Source organism: Zootoca vivipara, chromosome 9 (assembly GCF_963506605.1).
Source record: "Zootoca vivipara chromosome 9, rZooViv1.1, whole genome shotgun sequence".
NCBI lineage: Eukaryota > Metazoa > Chordata > Lepidosauria > Squamata > Lacertidae > Zootoca > Zootoca vivipara.
In genome coordinates this window covers 27,746,710-27,771,617 of record NC_083284.1, presented here as the reverse complement: position 1 = coordinate 27,771,617, position 24,908 = coordinate 27,746,710, and the positions used below count along the sequence as shown (strand labels likewise).

General features: G+C 43.4%; 1 protein-coding gene across 1 annotated transcript in view; it reads left to right on the top strand.

Annotated features, from left to right (window-relative positions):
• Positions 1-11,562: 11,562 nt before the first annotated feature.
• Positions 11,563-24,908, top strand: part of PRSS12 (serine protease 12) — a 53,077-nt gene continuing 39,731 nt past the window's right edge. Inside the window, exon 1 of the mRNA XM_060278558.1 lies at positions 11,563-12,035. Within this exon, the coding sequence (XP_060134541.1) occupies positions 11,630-12,035 (406 nt within the window). The 5' untranslated portion in view covers positions 11,563-11,629. The remainder of the gene's footprint in view (positions 12,036-24,908) is intronic.

Genomic DNA, 24,908 nt, shown 5'->3' with positions numbered 1-24,908 from the left:
GTGTACCTACAAAGCCAGGTGGTTGAGCAAAGTGTCTAGGCAACCTAAAGCTTTAGTTTCCCTTGAATTCCACAGCAGTATTTTATACCTACTGGGCACTCTGCATATTGAAAATAATTGCAAAAACATGTACGCCAGACCTAAATGAAACCAAATGTGTTGGCTTTACAGTACATCGTAAAAGATCTGTCAGAACCGTCAGCCCTTCATTTTGCAAGTATAATTTTCCACTGAAACCACCAGTGTAGAGAAAATCGCATCTTTCTGTCCAAATCGCACAGCAATCTTCTGGTTAGGTTCAACTGCAGGACAAGCAGTCAGGATAATCTCCAGTTCCTTTCAGGCTTCACAATGACCTTGTATTAGAACATTTGCTAGATAATCTTGTGGCATGGTTTGCTGGCAATTTTACCATTTAATCATGTGACAATTGCTATAATATATATGCACTAATACTAATGCTAATACTGTGGGAAAACTTCAGTGAAAGAAACAAAAGTGGAAGGGACATGACTGAAAACCTAAGGTGTTCATGCCACTAATGGTAATCACTTGTTGGAATCTGTCTGTCTTGGGAAACAATGGAGGAATGTGCGTTTGAAGTCATACCACTGGAGAGTTACAGCACCTGCTGTGGCTGTAAGAGTCCGAAATGGGAGAGACGTGTTTTGTTCCAGCTGGGGCAAGAGAAGGCGTCTGTTTCTGCTGCTGCAAATGTACCATGGTGTTGCTTCTCTCTGCGCTCCTCCTGGTGGTCATTCCTCCTCTGATCACTGCTGTGGATACACAACCTGACTGTCTGTCTCCAGGCACTGCAGTCTTCTGCAAGGGATTCTCACATGGCTGGGTTGTTGCTACCAGCCTTTGTGTCTTGTTTGCAGACATCTTTGTAATGCAGAGTTGGTCTGCCAGTAGGCCTGAAGCTTCCTACTTCCCACAGAGCATGTCCTGCCATATTCTGTTCTGTAGACATGACCAAACCAGCATAGACGTTGCAGAGACAAGAGTGCAAACATGCTCGGAATGTGGGCTTGGGAAAGCACATCGTTTGAGACACTGTCCTGCCACATGATACCCAAAATCTTTCTGACACAACGCATGTGGAAGGCGTTGAGATGTTGCTCCCGGCAATTGTAAGTTGCCTATGACTCACTTTCATAGAGCAGCGTGTTCAACACACAAGCCTGGTAGGCAATATACAACCTTGTCGTACTCCTTTCCCAATTTTCAAACGGCTTTTGCAGTAGTATCTTTTATGGGCCTGTTAAAGACATTCCTCTTTCATCAAGCTTTCGAAATGGAGATCTTCATCCCTGTTGGTGTATGAATTCAGTTGGAATTGATTTAATGCATGTGCTGTTTAAATTGTTTTACTATATGCAATTGTTTTAACTGTTTTGATATATGTAACACTTTATTTATGTTTTTATTATACTAAAACCTACTTTGGGATGCCTCATAGGAAGTGGTTCATAAATGAAATAAATAATAATGCAATCTGATAAATATTACTACTACTAGTTACAGGTAGGTAGTCGTGTTGGTCTGACGTAGCCGAAACCAAATAAAAAATAAAAAAAATCCTTCCAGTAGCACCTTAGAGACCAACTAAGTTTGTCATTGTATGAGCTTTCGTGTGCATGCTACTGGAAGGATTTTTTATATTTTTTATTTTGTTTCGACTACTACTACTATTTAGTATTGATTCCCCTTTAAGAATCACCATTCCTCATACAGGACCCAAGTGGCTGTACAACAAAATTAGAACAAATACAATATGAATATATTCACAAAGTAACCATCATTAAAAACACAACCCACACATTGCTATTCAATGCAAACATTGTCTTATCAGACTGAAAAGGCTGGGCAAACAGAAGTGTCTTTGCTGACGTCTAAATCCAAACAACAGCATACAGACACTTAAAAACTGAACAGAGGAGAAGGCTAGGATCCTAGTTTCACATTTAAAAAACTAAAAAGCTTTAGGATACTTGAATCAGGGTGGGTGCCGTGGAGTGCTTTAAGAGGCAATGCTACATTCTCCTAACTTTCTGCCTCCGTTCAGAACATGGCAGATTAATTCTTCACTAGCTCCAGCTCCAAGGTAGAGCGCATACCAATAATCCAAATGCGAAGTCACCAGAGCGTGAGCTACTGATATCAAAGTATCTCAGGCTAGGAAATGCTACAGCAAGCGAGCATATAAAAAGAATTGCCGGCTCCAGGTATAGCAACTGATAATATGTGTCAGACCAGATAGGTTGGACCCCACATGGATGATAGTTAGAGAACCATTCTTGACACCATCTCCACCAGCTCAGTCAGGGAGATTGTTGGACAGTACGCAAAAATCCCTGCTCTCCCTCTCTGACCCAGCTGCAATCCCTCCCATTCTATAATAAACACCAGGGTGTCTTCCTCATTCGTGAGGTGTTCCCTAAAAGCAGTATCATGGGTGAGAGAGGTTTTACTGTACACAGACCTGGTGTTTAGCAACAGCATCACAAAGTGGGAGGGCAAGTTGGTTATCACAACCCAAGATTCCTTGGTTGAGGGATAGTCCAGATGGTGTCATAGCTTGTAGGTATCTGCTACCCCTTTTCCTATGGTTTCTTAGAAAATGCCACAAATGGTCCTGCAAGAAGTAAAAAGGCAAGTCTATATAGTTACTTCTAAATACTAAAAGTTTTTAATATATTTTGTCTGCTGTTTGAGATGAATTTTAATTGTTATAATTTTTGGTAACAGCTTTGAAAACTGTAAACGAATGATAAATGGGGAGCATTGCCCCTAAGAGAAAGCGATTCACATAGTTTTAAGGTTCTCCTCAAATAGAAAACTGCAAAAACCCACTCCATACATTCAAACCACGTGGTTTCCTGCAAAGAATCCTGGGAACACTAGTTTATACCTCTCAGGGCTAAGGTTCCCAGGATTCTTTGGGGAATGCAATGTGCTTTCAATGTGCTTTTAAGACAATGGGCTCTGTCAACACCATTGCTAATGCTTATAGAATGCAGCTGCCATAACCCTTTCCTTAAAAATCTATAAATATGCTTTTCATTAAGCCTAATTTTCCTTTGCATTCCCATTTGTAGCCAGAAAGTTCAAATTGCCATGTTTCATAAAAAATCTTTTGAGTTATTTGTCTATGCAGGATCTGTAGTTTCGATACTCAGTATTTAATCTGGAGAAATGTTAAGTACTAATTTGACTTAACTGATGTAGCTCAAATCAGTCAGAGCAAGATGGATCCCTCCGTCACCTCAGTTTTTTAATGTATCTGTAATTGCAGGACACCTTCAAGGATGGTCTATGTAAGGAGATTCTTCTTCCTGATGAACAATCTTTAAACAGCAGAACATGGAACAGCAGATCCACCAGCCTACAGCTGATGCCCTGACAGTTGGAACAAGCCAGGTTGGAAGGCGAGAGGCTGTTTAATTTTATTTTATTTATTGCCTTGCCAGCTTCAGGCATAATAACTTTTTTAAAATAATTTTTAATTTTTTAAAAAAACCTCTCACATTTAACATGGGGTGACACCTTTATGTGTTCCCTTGAGTTCACGCCCTCTACTCATTTGAAGTAGAAGCAACCTGCATGAAAGGATTGCCCTGTACTCAGATGTTTTGAGTTCAGGCCCTGCCCTTACCACCTCCACAGATATGGACATAACGTGTGATGGAGGTTCCATATATATCCAACACAGGTGCTGATGAAACAATGCAGAGGGTCTCAGCTCCATTTGCACTTTCAAAGTCCTCTGGATCCTCTTCTCTTTGAACGGCTCTGAAGGACTTGAAGTGTGTTCCTGCATAAGGCATTTAATTCAGCAGATTGTATTAGCCATAATGAATCAGATACAGCCTTTAACAAAATTCGTTCTTTTCACAGTTCATTTTGGACACACGTTTATGTCTCTTGTCTGCGCTTGGATAGAAATATTTTCCACATTGCTCTTTGTTATTACTTATTAATATATATATGATCTTGTTTGCCCACTACTGATTTGTATTGACTTATGTTACGGCTCACAGGAAAGAGACTGTGTTTCAAATAGTTGCGCCTGAATACTCAAATACATATTTTGGAACCCATGTATAGTCTTTCTTGACCTCGGTAATATAGTAACTTGACAAAACCATGATTAATAGAATATCCGAGAAGCTGTTTCATATCCAGGCACAGATTACTGCTAAATTAATTCTTATATTCCTCTGGGCCGTTGCAGTGCCCTGGGAGATATTTAATCCCCCTTTTACATTTTGTATCGGAATTGCTATCAGGTTTCCTAAAAGATGTCTTAAAAATTCCTGCAGGAAATATCAGAAATGCCTTAGTATCACTATTGCTAACAAGGAGTTGGTATTTCATTAAAAAATAAATAAATACCAGGGGTGAAAAAGGTTCCAGTTATTCATTCATTCATTCATTTAAGTATTTCTATACTGCTTTGCATTTAGAGAAATACCAAAATGCTTCATACAGTAATAAAACATAGTGAATCTAACAACAACAATAATAAATTCACTAAAACTATCACAGTGACCGGTAATAATAATAATAAAGGTCAGAGCAAACCTGGGAGAACAAGTATGTCTTCATTTGGTAGCATAAGCACCCTTGAGTTTGTGCTTGCCTAATCTCAGCATAGGGACATGGGTGGTGCTGTGGTCTAAACCACTGAGCCTAGGGCTTGCCGATTGGAAGGTCGGCGGTTCGAATTCCCACGACACGGTGAGCTCCCGTTGCTCAGTCCCAGCTCCTGCCAACCTAGCATTTCAAAAGCATGTGCAAGTCATAGCTGCCAAGTTTTCCCTTTTCTCGCGAGGAAGCCTATTCAGCATAAAAGAAAATCCCTTTAAAAAAGGGATAACTTGGCAGCTATGGTGCAAGTAGATAAATAGGTACCGCTCCGGCGGGAAGGTAAACGCGTTTCCGTGCACTGCTCTGGTTTCCCCAGAAGCGGCTTAGTCATGCTGGCCACATGACTCGGAAAAACTGCGGACAAATGCCGGCTCCCTTGGCCAATAAAGCGAGATGAGCGCCACAACCCCTGAGTCATCTGCGACTAGGCTTAACTGTCAGGGGTCCTTTACCTTTTTAATCTCAGCATTCTCCTTGGAGACACCACAATGGAGAGGACTAGGTGAGCCCCATCTCCAGCAGCAGTTCCCATCATTTTTTCCCAGCGAAAAGGGGTATTGGTAGGGATCATCCATATTTTCCAGCACCCTTAACAAACTACAATTCCCAGGATCCTTTGGGGGAAGCATTGTGCTTTAAATGCATGGTGCGGGTGTGATTGAATGAATGAGTCAGTGTGAACCCTTTGAATCCAAGGGTGCTTCTAGACTGTTTCTGGGTGGGATTCAGTTGCAGACTGGCAAATATACATTGCTCAATAAAAGTGGATTTGGCGCTCTGGAGCAACAGACCTGTTTCTTCAAAAACATAGGACTATCTGCAGTTAGGAAAGTGACAGGGAAACACACTGGAAAGTGTGAGATAACAATTGAATGGGGCAATGTCATCCTTCCCTGCAGACAAATCAGAATGAACACTCAGTAAACAGATAGTCTGGGAATGAGCTGTTGCCGTTGTGGGCCGTTTTCAACATGCTTTCTTTTTACATAACTGCATCTGTGTCAGAGCTGAACCACAGGCAGGTAGCAGGCAGGAGTGGGAACCACGTCTGAAGGTCAGAGCCAGAGAGTAGGACAAGACAGATTATTATTGCCCAGGCAAAATCCCAACGTGAAAATAGTATAGCTTCTCAATCAGAAGATCTGAAGTATAGGCTTGCACTATTTGCTGAATATGTGGATTTCACTGGTATCTGTGGGAGACAGAGCTCCTTGAATACTACTCAAATCTATTATTAGTAGTAGAGTTTCTTTGTCTTGGTTCTTAATAAGCAAAGCTTTTGTCTTCACGCATTGTTGCAATCCTTATTGAACACCAAATTATATTCTTGGTGAGCGACAAATTACATTCTTGATGTTCTGGAATGTTGCCCAGAATATATAATTAGCAGATCTTTTCAGCAATTATTTTCTAATGTGTCTATTACTTACTCTAAATTTCTCTTTAATAAAAGAATTGTCAATGTGTTTCAATGCATGGTAAAGTCTTCAAATATCCTTTTAGCTTCTTATTTTCATGACTCAGTAATGGAATGAAGCAAACAGTGGTTTTCTTTATTCTACGTAAAAGAACATTTCAATTATAAAAGAATTGAACTTTACATTAGAGGAAACTGCTATTTGCAGGGCCCCGAGAGACCCCATCAGGCTTAGCTCTAATATAAGGTTCTTTTGTGAAAGGATCATGCCAATCTGTGTTTAATAAAATATTTTTTAAAAGTTTCCCAAATAAATAATTTACTGAAAAGCTTTTAATACTTGCTCTTGCTAATGTTGTGATCATGTTACTTTCCATCATTCACTTGGACTGCAATTCTATGAATGTTTACTTGAAAGTAAGTCCTACTGTATTCCATGAGATTTGCTCACTAGTGTGGGCAACCTGTCCAAATGAGTGGTTGCTGAGAACTCCATTCTCTCTTGGATGTCCTTAATTATCTAGACCAGGGGAAGCTAACATGGTGCCCTCTAGATATTTCGGACGGACTTGAACTTGCAATGCCACAACCAGCATGGCCAGTGGTCCAGAATTATGGGAGTTTTCCATGACATCTGGGAGACACCTTGTTGGATACCCCTAATTCAGATGCAAGATCCATTTCAATCTGACGCAGCCTTGATTGTTCTGTGGAAGGACCTCTGTTGAAAGAGAGGTAGGTGGAATGCAACCCTTTTGATCCCACATGGTTCAATCTTTTCTGCCCCCCTCATGTTTTTTAACATATTTACCAAGGTTGAAAAACCCACGGCCCATGCAGGCTGCATCTTGTTTGCTGGTGGCCCACCAGTCTGTGACAAAATCAGGCACCTCTTCTCCACTTTACAAAGGGCATCATTGCAGCAATAGGAAATTGCTCAGCTCAGCATTAAGACGGAGAAATTCATTGCCTCTGTGTGAGTGTGGTGTATACCTACATGTTTATGTGTGTTTATGTGTGTATGACACATTAGCTTTATTATAAATATACAAATATTTTCCAAAAATGAAAAGAGTGCTGCCTGATCCAAGTTTACTTTTAGCCTGTTTATACAAAGGATTTTTTAAAAAAATTAAAATACCCCTAAAATGAACACACTAAATCACTATTCATATGATCCTGTGATGGAAATGATGGAACAAGAACCCTAGGGATACTTTCTGCATAGTCGCACACAACTCCATTTATTTTCAAGCAAGATGCATCAAGCAAGAAAACTAGAGGCCTGCAAGTTGTAGGGTTTTTTTTCACAGCGGTGCTTCAGCAGAATATTTTAGCCTTTTCTTTTCAGATGAAACCTTGGTCAATGGTGCTATTAGGGCAGAGGTCCAGGGGTCTATTCAGAGGAATGAACAGGAAAGCCACAAAACCCAGCACATTATGAATTAATATACATGACCATCTGAGGAGGAGAACACCTGTAGGACCACTGAGTTCAGAGAAACTAAGGTTACCTAGCTGCACCATTAACCTTGGAAGGAAAGCAGTAACTGTTGGCTGCTTGCAGTTTATCTCCATTAAATACAGTAGCCAGGTCAAATGAAACTAAAAATTGCTGGCCTGTGAATCTGGGTTCTCCATAAATCTGGATATGTTTATGGGAAACAAATTTGCACAAAGCTGAATATTGTTGTACACCCTATAATGTTGGGGGGGCTGAAGCAATTTAGTTAGTTGCAGTGGGATATTTTTAAAAGTTCATTTGTAAGGCATATTGGTGCTAAAGAATTCAAACCAGCTCTAGAGGCAAGGAAAACAACTGATACATTCATACTCAAAATTTGAAATTCCTTTCTCCAATCCATCTAAAGTCAGTCATGACTCTAGCTTAAATTCACTGTACAATTACCAGGGAGTATGCCCCATTGAACAAAGTGGCACTTACTTTTAAGTAAACATGTTTAGGCTTCTGCTGTAAGCCAGCTGTGAAAGCTTAATGTGAATGCCAAACTTTATAAAGCAGTTAAAAATGACACATTTAAACAGAGATGAGCACATGGTAGAGTTGTCCTGGATCCAGGCATCTTCAGGCATTGTGGAATCTGAAGTAAGAATCTTGGAATGTGGGGAACACACCCATAGATGAAACAGAATGGCATAAAAACAACAGGGCAATTGAAAGCAAGGCAAGCATCTGGAATTGCCACTGAAAAGAAAGGGAGAGAGAAACTGAATTGCATAGGTATGAATGGGAATGAATTACATTACAAACACAAACCACGAAACTGCTTTGTATGGTGTAATCCTATTAACTGCAGTGGGTCTTTGCTTATTTACTGTGGAGCAAGTGGCTTGGGGGACTAAAACTTTATGCTGTGATCCTAAATACAGTCATACCTCGGTTTAAGTACGCTTCAGGTTGAGTACTTTCAGTTTAAGTACTCCGCGGACCCATCTGGAACGGATTAATCCACTTTCCATTACTTTCAATGGGAAAGTTCACTTCAGGTTAAGTAAGCTTCAGGTTAAGTATGGACTTAACCTGAATTATGGTGCTGGAGGAGTCCCATGGACTGCAAGAAGATCAAACCTATCCATTCTTAAGGAAATCAGCCCTGAGTGCTCCCTGGAAGGACAGATCGTGAAGCTGAGGCTCCAATACTTTGGCCACCTCATGAGAAGAGAAGAATCCTTGGAAAAGACCCTGATGTTGGGAAAGATTGAGGGCACTAGGAGAAGGGGACGACAGAGGACAAGATGGTTGGACAGTGTTCTCGAAGCTACGAACATGAGTTTGACCAAACTGCGGGAGGCAGTGCAAGACAGGAGTGCCTGGCGTGCTATGGTCCATGGGGTCACGAAGAGTCGGACACGACTAAATGACTAAACAACAACAACAACAACAAGTATGGACTTCCAGAACCAATTACACTCATACTTCGGGTTAAGTACGCTTCAGGTTGAGTACTTTCAATTTAAGTACTCTGCTGACCCGTCTGGAACGGATTAATCCATTTTCCATTACTTTCAATGGGAAAGTTCGCTTCAGGTTAAGTACGCTTCAGGTTAAGTATGGACTTCCAGAACCAATTAAGTACTTAACCCGAGGTACCACTGTATATTATACTTTCTGTTGACACCAATGGATTTCCCATCTAATGTGTCTAGTAGGATGGCCAGGGGTGGAATTTTAAACCAAGTAGAAGACAGACACCCCATCACACCCCATATTTGAGCTGCTGAACATTAGATATAAAATTGTGGCTCTGCATAAACCACCATTCAGTACTCAGGATATGAGGTGAACCAAACGAACAGGTGCATGTATATGTATGTATGCATATGTACATATGTGGTAGGTGTTTTGGAACCTGCTGTAGTCTGAATCTGTCCATCTATCATCATTTGATAGAAAAGAAATGTTCTGGGAATTTTTATTTCTAACTATTTCAGTTGGTTTTCTGGAGAATTTAATGAAAGTCAGTCTAAATAATAACTAGGGAGGCTGGCCCACTCTTACCCTTGTGATCCTAAGAGTGGTCAGCAGTTTTCAGTGGTGTGGTCCCATAGACTTGGTCAGGACACCCAGGCCGTTCTTCAACAAGCTCAAGAGCATCACTGGGAAACTGGCACATCTCTGGGAACTAGCACGAGACACAGAAAGGGAAAGGCCGAGCAGACACTCTCCCTCCCCTGCCTAAACCAACTTGGCTCCCGGGATGTTTTGCTCACTACGCGAAGGCGCGCGCCAGGATTCCCGCATTCCAAAGCAGGACAGGAGGTAACGGAGCGCGAGTCACGTGCGCCGGTTTAGCGGACTTGGGCTCAGGGGCTGGTTGGTTTTGCGCAAAAGGATAGAAAGAAAGGTTTCTGCAGAAAGGAACCCGGCGGCCCTACCTGCCGCCTCCACTAATAAATTTTCCCAGTTTCTCTCAATTTTGGTCGGGGGGGGGGCTCCCGTTTGCCTTCAGCTTCACCTGCCTAATTTTTCTCCGCATAAGGATGACGCGACTGCCAACAGATGCCTCTCGCCTCGCCTCGCCTCGCCCTTCTTTCTGGTTTGGTATCGATGCTTTTGCGTCGGATCGCAGCGGGCCATGGTGCGCCCCGATTTCTTAGCAGGCTCGCGGAAATCTCTCCGGGTGCCCGAGATTTTCCCTCCACCTCCCACACGACTTTGGGTGCCTTGTCCCAGATGGAGGCTGTGTGTGAGCTTCTCCGCTGTTCTCCAGCTCTGCCCGCAGCCTGAGTTTGCCCTTCTCGCCTCTCTGCGCTTCCGGGTCTCTGCGCCCAGGTGATTTTTTCAGGGTTCAGCTGGAGCCAAAAGAACCTCGAGGGCTTCGTTTCCCACGCTTCCCTCGCCCGGCAACGTCAGGGCTCCCCGAATACGGTCCTGTACGTCTCTTGTGCACGTGCAAAGCGCTTGTCCTCCTTAAGTAATCATCACAGCCCTCTTTTCTATATGTGCCACATATGCCTGACTTTTTGGGAAGATGATCCATGTCCGAAGATGGGCTTGTCAGCTCGTCCAGCCTCCAGAAAGGATCCTGAATAGTTGCCGGACAGGCAGAAATGCAAATGGTGCGGCTTTCCTGCCAGCATAGGAGAAAACGCTTGACCAGTGGCATTTCTGCAGATGCTAGTATAGCTGTGAAAGGCATATGTGAATCTCCCAAACTGGGACTGGGAAGGGGCGTCGTCGTGGGCGGCAAAAAACATTCCCATGTGGGAAAGAGTTGCAACTCCTAAACGCACTTTACCAGGGAGCGCATTGCATTCCCTTGGACTCATTGGCGCTGACGTTTGAGTAAACAAGCCGAGAATCGCGCTGTGACGAGCCAGGGCTGAGCTGCAGCTCGCACGTTACACAGATGGTGATGAGAATGGCTTGGATCGAGCCTTCATCATTCTCAGAGGAGACCCCCCCCCGGAAATCAATGGAAAGAGTTTGTTATGACTTACTTAAGTCCTATTGATTTCCGCGGATTTTCCCTGAGTATGACGGAAGTCTCGATTCAAAATATGAACGACGACGGAGAGACGATGGTTGGATCCAGACTTGAAGGAGACCCCCTTGAAGCCAACTGGGATAATTTAATCCTGACCAGCAAGTCCTATTGATTCCCGTGGGTTCCCTCTATGACTACGTTTGGATGCCAAATGGGAAGATTACAAATGGTAATGATGATGGGTTGGACTTAGTCATGCACAGAGGAGAACCCCGGAAATCAAGTTAGTCACGACTAACTTGTCTCACTGCTTTCTGTGGGTTTACTCCGACTATGTCTAAATCAAATACCTTAAAAAGCAATAAATTATTATTATTGTTAACAACGTCGCCGTCGATGTCCTTGGGTGGACGACGGCAGCTCAGTGGGCGCGCGAGCCGGGCAGGGGCGCAGGGGGGCGCGTGGGGCGGGGGGAAGGAGCCGCGCGCTCTCCCGCCGGGGGGGTGGGGGAGGATTAGTGGGACGCCGCGCGGCCCCGCCCCCTCTCCTTCCCCTCAGCCAGGGCGCGAGAGCCGAGGGGCGATGGACCAAAGCGAGCGAGACTGGCACCATGACATTCGCGCGCCTCTTCCTGGCGGCGGTGGCGGCTCTGGGGACACTCGCTGAACCGGGCGCTTCGGAGCCGGCTCGCTCGTCTCCCCCATTCCCTTTGGCCCCGCGGGGCTCTGCCCACCGGCCGCCTCTGCCGCGCTCCCCGCCGCCTCTGCCGCTCCAGCACCACCAGCCCGCCGGCGGCTGCCCGCGAGGCGGCGGGCGCTTCGTCAACGTCACCGAGTCCGGCGCCGAGTGCCTGCCCTGGGCGGACGTGCCCACCTTCCTGGAGAAGACGCCTCAGGGCAGAGGGCTGCGAGGGCAGCGCAACTTCTGCAGGAACCCCGACGGCAGGAGCAGGCCCTGGTGCTTCTTCAGGAACAGCCGCGGCAGGGTCGACTGGGGCTACTGTGACTGCAGGCAAGGTGAGGAAGAGGAAGGCGGGGGGCAGGTGACAGGAGGGAGAGCGAGAATGGACCCTCCAACAACGGCCCTATTTGCTTTTGTATTCTGCTACCTCCCCCTGCGTCTATTTCTCCCCCCTCCGCCCGTTTTTGGAGTATAATTGTGCATTGATGATGATGATGAAGATGATGATGATTAAATACAGGTATATACCACCTGTCCTTTAAGGAGCTCCAGGTCCTATACATGATTCTCCCCCTCCTCCTCACAGCATTCCTGGGAGATAAGTTAGGCTGAGAAACTGTTACTGTCCCAAGCTCACCCAATGGGGATTCAACCCCAGATTTCTGGGGTCCTTATCTGGCACTAACCACCACACCACACTGCCTCTGACTTCCCTATAACCAGACAGTCAAGTGGCTCCTTCTGTTTGATACAATCACTGCAACTGTCTCTTCCTTGTTTCCAGGACTTAGGGCCAAACTAGATACTGTAGTACCGTATATGATGGAGGGGAAGGATCTTGAGGTGTAGAAGGGTACTCAAGACTACAGCAGGCAAGGAAGTAGCTAGAGTGAGGAGGGGGAAGAGAAACCCACCTTCCTTCAAAGCTAATATTTGAATTGGGGTGGGGTGTGGATTCCCATTGGCATCAATGTGGGATTCCCTCTCCCAAGCCAGGGTGGGGATCCTGCAGGCCTCCAGATGTTGCTGGACTGCAGTTGTCATCATCCCTGACGAATGGCAATCTTGAATGGGGCAAATGGATGTTGGGCTCCAGAAACAGCTGGAGAGGTTCCTCACCCCTGGCCCAAAGCAAATTACAGACTCAGAGCAGTGATTTTTCTCCCAACAACATCAGTGGGGGAATGGGTAGATTTCCTCTCTATACATCTGCTGCAATCTCAATAGTTATGAGAACAACACACAACCATCACAGCTGCTGCTATTTAAATTGTTCAAAACCTGCATAGTGAAGCCATAAAGTGTGGGATAGTAAACTTTTGCGTGATAATCTCTGGTGTGAGAATAGGGTTGTGACAAGTCTACAAGACTACCCCTTTTTTCATCCCTGTGGAACATTGGAAGTTTGTGGGTCTGTTGTGGCATATGCTTTCTGGCTACCAAGCATAGCCCTCCATCCTTCAGGCTATGAGAACAGTTGCTCAGGTGGGCACTGCTGAGCTGGTATACATTAGCTTGCTCTAATGGGACAAGGTTAATTCTGGAAGAAGGGCTGAGTTGGTTAGGCAAGTTGGTTGCTTGGATCCTGAGGTCTCTGTGTGCTTGTCGCCCTGCTTAGTTGTTGGGAAGTACGTGTTGGTTGATTTTTGAAACTGTTTATATTCCAGCATGTACTGTGTAGTGTTGTGTATGTATGTCAGCTGTTGTGGTTTATGTATGAGAGAGAGATGCTAAAGACGAATGCTGAAAGTCTATTAGAATGCATTGTTTCTTTCTGAATGATATGTGGATTTCTAAATGGCTGGTGAAATGCACTCAGAGGAATACATTCCAATGTATATTGTTTTAAAAAATTATGTCCGGAGACTGAAAGTTCCTGTATTTTGGGGATTTGTGTTGTGAGGTTTGTGTGTATGGCCTGCAGTATGCATTTATTTAAACATTTATATCCCACCTTTGAATTGTAAAAAATGAACCTTTAAGGCAGCTTACAGATAATTCAAATAGTGACTGTTGGATATAGGCATATTGGTTGCCACAGGGTTGGGAGGATACCCGGCCTGGTATTTGTGCATTGGCTACTGGAATTTATGTGTCCTCTGATGGCGTGCTTTAAGTTTGGCTCATGTACATGTTACCTGTACTAATTGATGTGTATTGGCTGTTGGGCTGTGCGCTTTCATTTACTACTTTTCATTACAGTATTAAACTTATTAATTGCCTAATATTAATAGTCTCTATGTGATTTACAATACTGCTTTGAAGATGCCATTTGTTATACAATACCCTAGTGGTATGTTTACTGTTGACTACTTCACTTTTACTTCTTGTGTTTGTTTGAATATCTTGCTTAAGCTCTTGGCCGTGATGTATGTGTTAGCCAGTGAGTTTTTGCAAAAAAAAAAAAAAAAAAGCACCAAAACCTATTACTGGATTGCATGGCTAATTAATTATTTTTTAGTTACAGGTAGGTAGCCGTGTGGGTCTGAGTCGAAGCAAAATAAAAAAATTCCATCAGTAGCACCTTAAAGACCAACTAAGTTTTTATTTTGGTATGAGCTTTTGTGTGCATGCACACTTCTTCAGATACACTTGAAACAGAAGAGCCAGGCCCTTATGTATATACAGAGGGTGGGGTGGGGGGTGGGTGGGAATAGGTGATGGGCTGATAGGAGTGGTAAACATGTTGATGGCTGTTAACGACTGCTGATGACTGCAATTGGTCCTGTGGGGGGGGGAGCAAGGGCTGAGGCGCTAAAGTTTCCATTTCATGCGGCTCAGCTTTCTTTAGCGCCTCAGCCCTTGCTTTCCCCCCCCGCAGGACCAATTGCAGTCATCAGCAGTCGTTAACAGCCATCATCAGGTTTACCACTCCTATCAGCCCATCACCCACACCCACACCCACCCCACCCTCTGTATATACATAAGGGTCTGGCTCTTCTGTTTCAAGTGTATCTGAAGAAGTGTGCATGCACACGAAAGCTCATACCAAAATAAAAACTTAGTTGGTCTTTAAGGTACTACTGAAGGAATTTTTAAAATTATTTTCTGTATTGTATATTGACTGATTGCAGCATACAGTAGTTAGTTGTGATCTTCTGTGGTGTGTGTGTGTGTGTGTGTGCAGTATATTGTGTACTGGTAATGTGTGAAATATGAGTGTTGGTTGGTATTCTTTTTTACAGTACAATTCCACACATGTTTATGTGGAAGTAAGTCCAATGGGACTTAGGCCAATGTAAGTGTGAATAGGGTTTCAGTCTTAAGTTACTTGTGTTTATGCAAATTGACTGCTACCAGCTATCCCCTTCACTTTTACATGGGTTATAATTTCATTTATAACTCAGCTTTCCATTGTGGAACTCAAGCTGATGCAAATAGGGTTCCCAGGTGATCTCCCACTGAGACACTGACCAGAGCCAGATTTGGTTAGGCTGCTGCATCATGTCCCTTCAGACAATGCCATGATGCCCTGTAAGTAAAGCTGGGAGAGAGGGAAGGCTGGACAGCAGTCTTGCATACTCAGGAGAATTTGCCAAAAGGTTTGGAGAAATTAACCCTCCTCCTGCCTGTTCCCCAAACCCAGGTGGACACAGTGAAGGCTGCTTATGCACATTAAACTTAAGTTGTTAGGGGGTCTGCCTGATTGCACAGGGCAAGCACTCTCTGACTCCAGTGTCCCCCAGGAATCAGATCATGTAAACTTCAAGTGTATGACAGAATGTCTCCTGTTGTTTAAAGTGCCAGTTGAAAGGCGATCTGAGTGTTTTCCAAGCCAATTTCTTCCAGAATTATTTAAACTGGAAGGCTGACTCCAACCTTGCAGTTTGTATGCTTGAAAAGTGGGAAGGAATTTACACCCAATGGGCCAGGCTTTCCTCCTCTGCATTGACAACCAGTTGGAGCTCCTCTGCTCAAAGAGGGATCTTTTTGTTCATCTGCACAACATTGCTTTCAATGGGGTGTGCACTCTAGACGCACATCCAAATGTACACCCTTATGTGGAAACACACTTGGACCACATCAAAATGCTCATCCCAGTTGTAAGCACCACTTACAGCTCTAACATGCATCCACCTTAATCCTGCAGATCTTGAGCCAACAAAGATTCAGCATAGGGAAATGTGCAAGCTGGGGGAAAATGAAAGGATAAATGAAAAGGTTCTTCTGTTAGCCCTGCCTTTCTTCTCTCTTTCTCCACTCCCTTGAATTGTTTTATGGGTCCACACTAAAGAGGGTGTAACAACACGTAAGTACATAAGAAGGACCTGCTACAGCAGGCCAGTGGCCTATCTAGTCTGGCATCCTGTTCCCATAGGCATCTAGATGGCCCCTGTGAGAAGTCTGCAAACAGAACCCAAGCGCAAGAGAACTCTTCCCTCCTATGGTTTCTGACAGTTGGCATTGAGGACGGCATAATTACCTGGCAAGGGACAAACCATGATCACAAATGTGGTTTTCCCAAGGTGAGGCTCATCCACTGCACTCTAAGGGCTTATCCAAACTAACCTTTCCTCCACCCTTTCCGGGCAGGGTCCATGCTTTAAGGCTGCATGTCCAAGTAGCCTCCCCCCTTTTTATTTTTTTGCTGTGGAGCATCCCCCATGAAAACTTGCTCTTTAAAGCTCAGTGGACCAAACTGCAATCCACGGAAAACCTGAATTGATGCTTGTTCCGATTGAGTGCTAAAGGGTAGGTTTTCATGGGGAAAGCTCCAGGGAAATGAAATGAAATGCTTGGACACAGGCCTTTTAAGTGTGTGTGTGGGGGGGGGGGCAAATGTAGGTGTAGATAACCCCTTAAATTTGTTAATCCCAGTGATTTCTCCAAATGTGGGAAACTCAGCTGCCTAATTTGTGGTCCAGCAGGGTTATTCATCTGTATCACATACAGGAGCTATGATGTCTTCCAAATATACAGGTGTACCTTCATTTTTCAAAATACATATGAGACGGTGTCTAAATTTATCCATCTTTAAAGAAAATGTAATTTTTGTAGTGAAGTATATTAATATACAAATCCTTTGGCTGTATAATATATTGACTATAGTAAATGTCAAACTAAGTTGGATCTCATTTTCAATAAGTCTCCCAGGTAGTTTCATAAGCAGGCGATGGGGTGAAAAATTACATTAATAAAAAGAATCTATCAGAAATAGTGCAACAGATGTACTGATATATGCGGTTTCATCACCACTAAGGTTAAACTGTTCTTATTTTAGTAATATACTGTTCATATATCTGACAGATGCCATGTCATTTGAAGCTCTCCTTGCCTTTCTTCAGCATAATCATTTACAAAGTTTCCAAGATATTAAAGATGAGAGAGGTTTATTGATACGGCTGGGCAATTTAGCTTGCAGTCACCAGCAATTACATTGTCATGCTACAGTTTACTTTAGAGCAGAGGTGGCCAATCTCTTGCACTCCACAAGTAAAATCCAAGGTAAGATTCACAGCCCTGCCCCCATACCTTGGTTTCACTTTGTTGTTGACAGTGCAGTACAGAAAGCTGGGGAAGGTGTGTTGGCCAGGCTCATATTTTGCAGCCAAATCTCCTGAACCTGTCTAGGAGTGTTCCCCCACTTGCCCTCACAGTCAGAGGCAGTATCATTCTAAATACCAGTTCCTGGAAACTGCTCGAGAGAAGAGTGTTGTTGTGCTCAAGAATGGCTTGTGGGCTTTCCATGGGCATCTGGTTTGACGCTGTGAGAACAAGATGCTGTACTAGATGGGCTACTGGCCTGATCCAGTAGTGCTGTTCTTATATATCACTTGCAGCACCCACTACATACTCTTGTTTTGCTAGATCAAGCCCCATTTCACACAGAAACCCACGAATGAAGCTCCATTTAGTTAGTAAGAAGCTTCTGAGTGACTGTTGTAGCTAGTAGTTCTGATAGCTAGGCTCACTCATCTTTCCTCTCGCAGCACCCGGCTTCTTTTTGGACTTAGAGCATCAGAGAAGAACAAGGACATAGCTGCTTGATGAGACTTGCTTGTTGCTTCTTATTCAAAAAGATGCCGGTTGATGTCAGAGGGAGGATCTCAATGGAAGGCACTGAGAGAGGGTTGGAAATGAGTTCTTTGACATTACAGTGTTCCTTGGTAGCTACTGGAACAAATAACTGCTACAGTCATCTTGAGGCTTATTTCCATATGGAGCCCTTTTCATCAGCTTCTCTGTGAGCCAGTTCTTCAAGACTATTCAGAGTCCATCAGGAGCAGACCAGCTGTATATTTCGTCAGTCTGGCTGTGTTCCATGGCATTACATTTATTTGTGGTAAGCACTGTCACGCTAGGTGTAAACATTTCTTCCACAACAGACTTGTAGCATGAAGAATGAAGCACTACTCCATATGCATCTTGATATAAACATGTGGATAGATCCATGCTTGAACATATTCTTGAAGAGTAACATGCTATTTCCCAGGGTCCTTTAGGAAGCAAGAATGTGGTTTTGTATTGGAACATATTCTATATTTAGTTATTATTTAATTTCATTTATGAACCTCTTCCTGTGTGCCATCTTAAAGTAATGTACAATACAACAAAAACAAACACAAAACAATTATACAGTGGTATCTTGGTTCATCAACTTTATCTGTTCCGGAAATCCGTTCGTAAACCAAAGCGTTCTTAAACCAAGGTGTGCTTTCCCATAGCAGTGGGGGACTCAATTTACAAATGGAACACACTCAACAGGAAGCGAAACATGTTCTTATTCCAAGGCAAAGTTCACAAACCAAAGCACCTACTTCTGGGTTTGCAGCGTTCTTAATCCAAGTTGTTCATAAACTAAGTTGTTCTTAAACCAAGGTACCACTGTATAAATAAAATGGTTAAAGCAATTACATATAAAACAATTAAGCAGCAACTATTAAATAAATAAGATCAATTTCAAATCCAATACAGATACTGACTAGGACAACAATCTCTACTTAGAAGGCTTGTTGAAAGAGGAAAGTCTTCAATAATCACCTAAAGCGGCATATAGATGGTGCTTGTCTGATATATAATGGGAGGGAGTTCCAATGGGTAGGTGCTGCTACACTAAACACCTGATTTTGGCATAGTGGGAAAATGGCATCTGCAGGATTGGATGAATATATTGGAGATGAGTTGATCTTTTAGGTATGCTGGTCCCAAGCAGTTTAGGGCTTTAAGCACCATTTCCAGCACCTTCAACTTAGCCCAGTAGCTAGTTGGCAGCTGTGATGGGTATATCTTTGCTACAGGTATGCATATACTACAGATTAATTATCTATAGTAAACTAGTAAAATTTTGTCAGAAAGAAACCAGGCCACACATCACATGAAAAATAAACTATGGTTTAAACCATGGGTGACTAGCCCTCAGTTGAGGGGCCCGATTCAGCCCAACAAGCAAATTTTTCTGAATGTCCTGCCTCCCCCCAGGCACCACCAATTTTGGTGGCAGCATAAAGGAAAGAAAATACAGTGGTACATCGAGTTACAGACGCTTCAGGTTACAGACGCTTCAGGTTACAGTCTCCACTAACCTGGAAGTAGTACCTCGGGTTAAGAACTTTGCTTTAGGATGAGAACAGAAATCGCGTGGTGGTGGCGGGGTGGCAGCGGGAGGCCCCATTAGCTAAAGTGGTACCTCGGGTTAAGAACAGTTTCAGGTTAAGAACGGACCTCCAGAATGAATTAAGTTCTTAACCTGAGGTACCACTGTAATGTGAACACAGTACTGGGGTGAGTGGAGGCCAGTGCCCTGATGGAGATGTCAGTTTTCCCCTACCTCGTCATCAGTTTGACTGTTTGATGAGTGGAGAGAGGGCAATAATCCTTCCTCCTCAGCTGATCAGCACAGACACCTCATGAGGGTGGGGGTCGTGTGTGAGACTGTCTGCTTGTGTTTATCCTGTATAAATGTGAGAGCTGTGAGTGAGAGGCGGGCACGCCCACTGGGACCTTATGGTGAAGGGTGGGTGACAGATGATGTTGATGCTGATGCAGCCCCTGGAGGTTGACCAAAGGCCAAAAAAGTTAGCCACTCCTGGCTTAATGAGCTGCATGCTAGTGCATGTGGCTCAAAGGTCACCTCTTATGTTCTGCTTCACTCTAGAATGCTTTGGCATTGCAGGGTGGAAGCAACCCAGACGATGTCTTCACATTACGTGTGAACATTATGGTTGTGGTTTGTTCACCACTCATGGTCTGTGTGAAGGAAACAAACTATGATTGCTGATTTACATGTAATATGAAACCATCTTCTTGTTTGTTTCCTCCATCTTGCACCAAAGCAAGGAGCAATGTAGGGACTTTTTCAGCAGCATGCGCCAGCATACTACTTGTTTGCATTAAGCCATAGTTTATTTTTAATTATGGCTTAATGTGTCATGTAAACTGGCCAGGGCAGAATAAGAAAGAATAACCCCTGCAGCCTGGAATTTCCACCTTCATGTATTTACCCTGCAGCGCATAACAATAGAATGTAAGTGTTTTCCACTTGAGATCATCTAGGAATGTAAATGCATGTAATTTTAGATCTGTTACAAAATGGATTCTTGAATATAGTGTCATTCAAGCTAGACGTTGCTGGATGAATGATAGATAACTCTGGAGGAATAATTCTACTTATTTATCTGCAATTCTGTAACTATGAAATTTGTTTATACTTTTTGGAAATACTTTCCGATCTCAAATTGAAGTTTTGGTAATGAAAGTGGCTAACATTAGCCTGTTAAAAGTAACAATAAAAATATTCTTTAAAACAAAATAAATTTCTCAACTCTCAGTAGTCTGGTCTCAAAGGCCTGTCAAACAAACCTTTGCTGATCTTCTAAAAACCTAACAAAGTAGAATTATTTTCCCATTCTTTCTCTAATCCAGAAATCGTTGAACAAATTTAAAAGAGTACAGGGTGAAGGCCAACTTAATAAGGAAGTATTTGTACTGTACTTCTTTTTCTGAAAGTGAGATGGCTCCTTGGGAGCCATTCTCATTATACCCCTACTTTAATTATTTCCAGCTCAATAGCACATGAGACAATTAGGTCACAAGCCATTGCATGTCTTTTATTTCCATGGAATCTTAGATCATTGATCAATGAGCTGTAGCACTGTGAAGGAACTATTGCAGACAAGTACACAGCCAATATATACATTGCTTTGGGACTTTCAGATTTCAGGAGCAATAAATGTACAGTATAGGAATTCAGAAACCCTCACTTGTGTGTGTGTGTGTGTGTGTGTGTGTGTGTGTGTGCTGGGGAAGTTGATGGAACTATATTGTATGCATAAAGGACATTGATTTTCAGCAGCAGTAGAAGAGGTCAGAATCAGCTGAGAGTTGTTTCTTGTCTGTCCTCTTTCATTTACGTTCTATGCTTGGTCTTGCCTCATGCGGAGCCCGTGACAAGTGTTAACCAAGTAAATCTCATCCATGCTAGTCTGAATTCCCCTTCCAGCTTGCACTGGAAAATGTAACACAATCTTCTCTAAAGGGTAACAGGAGGTATCAAATACTTCTGCTTGGGGCCATTCCAAAGGAGCTCTAATTGCCAGGCTGAATATAAACAGCGTGAACTGACTCTTGGTGACTTCAAGTTTAAAGGTTTGGGTGGAGTCCAGAGAAAGGCACATCAGAATCACCACTGAAATCACTGCAACTTAACTGACTGGAATCCAAAGCATGGCTGCTTAAAGCAAGGTCTTTCATTCTTTGAAGCAACTCCTTGTCCCAACACCCTATTGTAACTAAGCTGAAATAGTGTAACTGAAATACAGTGGTACCTCTGGTTACAAACGGTTCTGGTTACAAACACTTTGGGTTACGAACTCCGCTAACCTGCAAGTAGATGCTCCTGGTTGCAAACTTTGCCCCAGGATGCAAACAGAAATTGCGCACCGGAGGCCCCATTAGCGAAAGCACACCTCAGGATAAGAACGGTTTCAGCTTAAGAACGGACCTCTGGAACGAATTAAGTTCGTAACCAGAGGTACCACTGTATAACATGCATTATTCTTTACCTGTTAACTCCTGCCTCCATTTCCTCCTTATTATTTTCCCCTTGTATCTATTTGTTTAGTAAGCCTCTTGGGTTAGAGGTTTGTTAAGCCTATTCTATGTAAGGTGCCATGTGCTTCTATTATGCTATACAGTATAAAGTAAATAATAGGAATCAATTGCAAGGAACAATGTTTAGAATCAGGTTGTTAACTGAGTGCATCTGTTGGTCCCACTGAAATACTTTTGATTTTAGTGGGCTTAAACATGACTAAATTTCCTTACATTGCAACTAGAACGACTATTCCCTTTATTACAAGAGTGTGATATTAGTGAGGCAGGGAAAATGTGACCTTGTTCATTCTCCTTGACCTGTCAGTGGCTTTCAGTACCATCAACCATGGTATCCTTCTGGAGTGGCTGCCTGAGTTGGGGGTGAAAAAAGCAATGACAAACCTAGACAGCATCTTAAAAAGCAGAGACATCACCTTGCCTACAAAGGTCCGTATAGTTAAAGCTATGGTTTTCCCAGTAGTGATGTATGGAAGTGAGAGCTGGACCATAAAGAAGGCTGATCGCCGAAGAATTGATGCTTTTGAATTATGGTGCTGGAGGAGACTCTTGAGAGTCCCATGGACTGCAAGAAGACCAAACCTATCCATTCTTAAGGAAATCAGCCCTGAGTGCTCATTGGAAGGACAGATCGTGAAGCTGAGGCTCCAATACTTTGGCCACCTCATGAGAAGAGAAGAATCCTTGGAAAAGACCTTGATGTTGGGAAAAGATGGAGGGCACTAGGAGAAGGGGACGACAGAGGACGAGATGGTTGGACAGTGTTCTCGAAGCTACGAACATGAGTTTGACCAAACTGTGGGAGGCAGTGCAAGACAGGAGTGCCTGGCGTGCTATGGTCCATGGGGTCACGAAGAGTCGGACACGACTAAACGACTAAACAACAACAAGCAGTGCTTTGTGGTGGTTCCATTCCTAGATGGATGGACATTTCCAAGGGGGTGATGCATGGTGAGTGTTTACTTTGGCCCTGTGGAGCCTTCAATATGGGGTTTCTCAGGGCTTGATTTTATCCCTTATGCCAGAGCTTTCCAAACTTTTCATGTTGGTGACACACTTTTTAAGACATGCATCATTTAGTTCCAGCAGTAGCAGGACCAGAAGACATCCAAAGCAGCTATCATGTCCTCTCAGGGAACCCTCATGCGCACCGTAGCCAGGGTTAACTTAGTGTTACATGTGAAACAACCCATATAATGTTCTGCATAGAACTGAATAGTTTGCATGGGGGTGTGGCTAGAACGTTTTGAAACTGCTTGTGGATTTAAGGGCTAGCTATCTCAGTATAACCTCAAATAATCTATGGATCTTGATTGTGTAAACAAGTCCTCAGGGCTAGGATAATGCAGTCAGGAATTTTTAGTGTGGCAATTGCATGGGATCCATATCTCTCCTTCTCTGACCTCAACTATGTGCGGTGGCATCTTCCTTTTTCTTTTGATGAGGAACCTGTAATCCTTCAGATGCTGTTGGATTCCAGCTCTCATCAGCCTCATCCGGCATGCCCAATGATCAGAGAAGTCACAACAATATATGGAGGGGTTCAGCTTCCCTGTTCTGCACATAGTGAACATGGCAGTGGCCTGCCTTCTTGATGTGCTGTTTGTAGAGAAGAATGGTCAACGGTCCCTCTAGAAAAAAGAGATCAGCCCACAGATCAATACTAAGCCTGGCTGAAGGTTATACTGAGGACTGTGGCTCTAATTAGGACAAATACGTTGGGACGCAGGTGGCGCTGTGGTCTAAACCACAGGGCCTAGGGCTTACTGTATTGTATATTGACTGATTGCAGCATACAGTAGTTAGTTGTGATCTTCTGGGGGGGGGGGTTGCAGTATATTGTGTACTGGTAATGTGTGAAATGGGACCCAGGTGGCGCTGTGGGTTAAACCACTGAGCCTAGGGCTTGCTGATTAGAAGGTCAGCGGTTTGAATCCCTGTGACGGGGTGAGCTCCTGTTGCTTGGTCCCTGCTCCTGCCAACCTAGCAGTTTGAAAGCACATCAAAGTGCAAGTAGATAAATAGGTACTGCTCCGGCGGGAAGGTAAACAGCGTTTCCATGTGCTGCTCTGGATCACAAGAAGCGGCTTAGTCATGCTGGCCACATGACCCGGAAGCTGTACACTGGCTCCCTCGGCCAGTAAAGTGAGATGAGCGCCACAACTCCAGAGTCGTCTGCAACTGGACCTAACAGTCAGGAATCCCTTTACCTTTTATGGTGGTGGCTGAAGAGCAGAGCAAATGAATAAATTCATTGTATGTAATATTGGCTATTCAGGCTGGTATAAAATGTAATCCTATTTGGCTGACAGTGGTCCAATTATAGCGGGAAAGAGTAAGGGACCTTTAATAAAATCCATAAACTTCAGCCCTTTACTTCCTTTAAATTTAGCCAAAGCTCACATGGAATGCACTTCTGTCCAGGATATAACATGCAACCTGTATTTATAGTGGCTGTTACAACAGTTACATAAATGCCCAATGATGATATATAAAATGCTTCAGCTTCGTTAAACAAGGTAACAAGTTTCTCATTTGTATAAACTATTTTCTCAGTTTTCCATATCTGCCATGCATGTGTTGCTTTTGCTACCCAACCATGGGGTTGTTTTAAGGGTGGAGGTGTTTTCTTATTTCATTGCTAGACTTGAGGAAGTGCAGACCATAAATTCACATGAGCTTTGTGAAGTGGTGTTTGGTTGTGGTCAAGTATGAACAAATGCATTCTTTGGCCTGAAATAAACTCCTGGCATCTGTGTCATGGTATAATATTATAATGGGTCACTGAAAAAGCTATGTAATCTATGTGATTGTTTTCTAATGCCTTTTAACATGATGGAATTAAATGAGAGGTAAAATACAGTATTCATCCCTGGCTATATTTTGTGGTGTGTGTGTGTATGTTTTAATGCCTTTTTTAAAAAAGGAACTGCAAATTCTGTAAAGCTGATATTTCTGTGCCTATATAGACACTGAGCTTCCAAGGAAGAAATGGTATTGTCACCATTCATTTCATTTGTAGAGAATTAGTTAGTATATCAGGCTGGCTGTGATGCAACTTGGAAGTAACCTCTGTTACTCTGCTCCCTCATCGCTACCCTCTAGTATGCCTTGCAGCAAGTTTAGAAGTGGGGTTTGCCAAACACAAATTTGTTCAC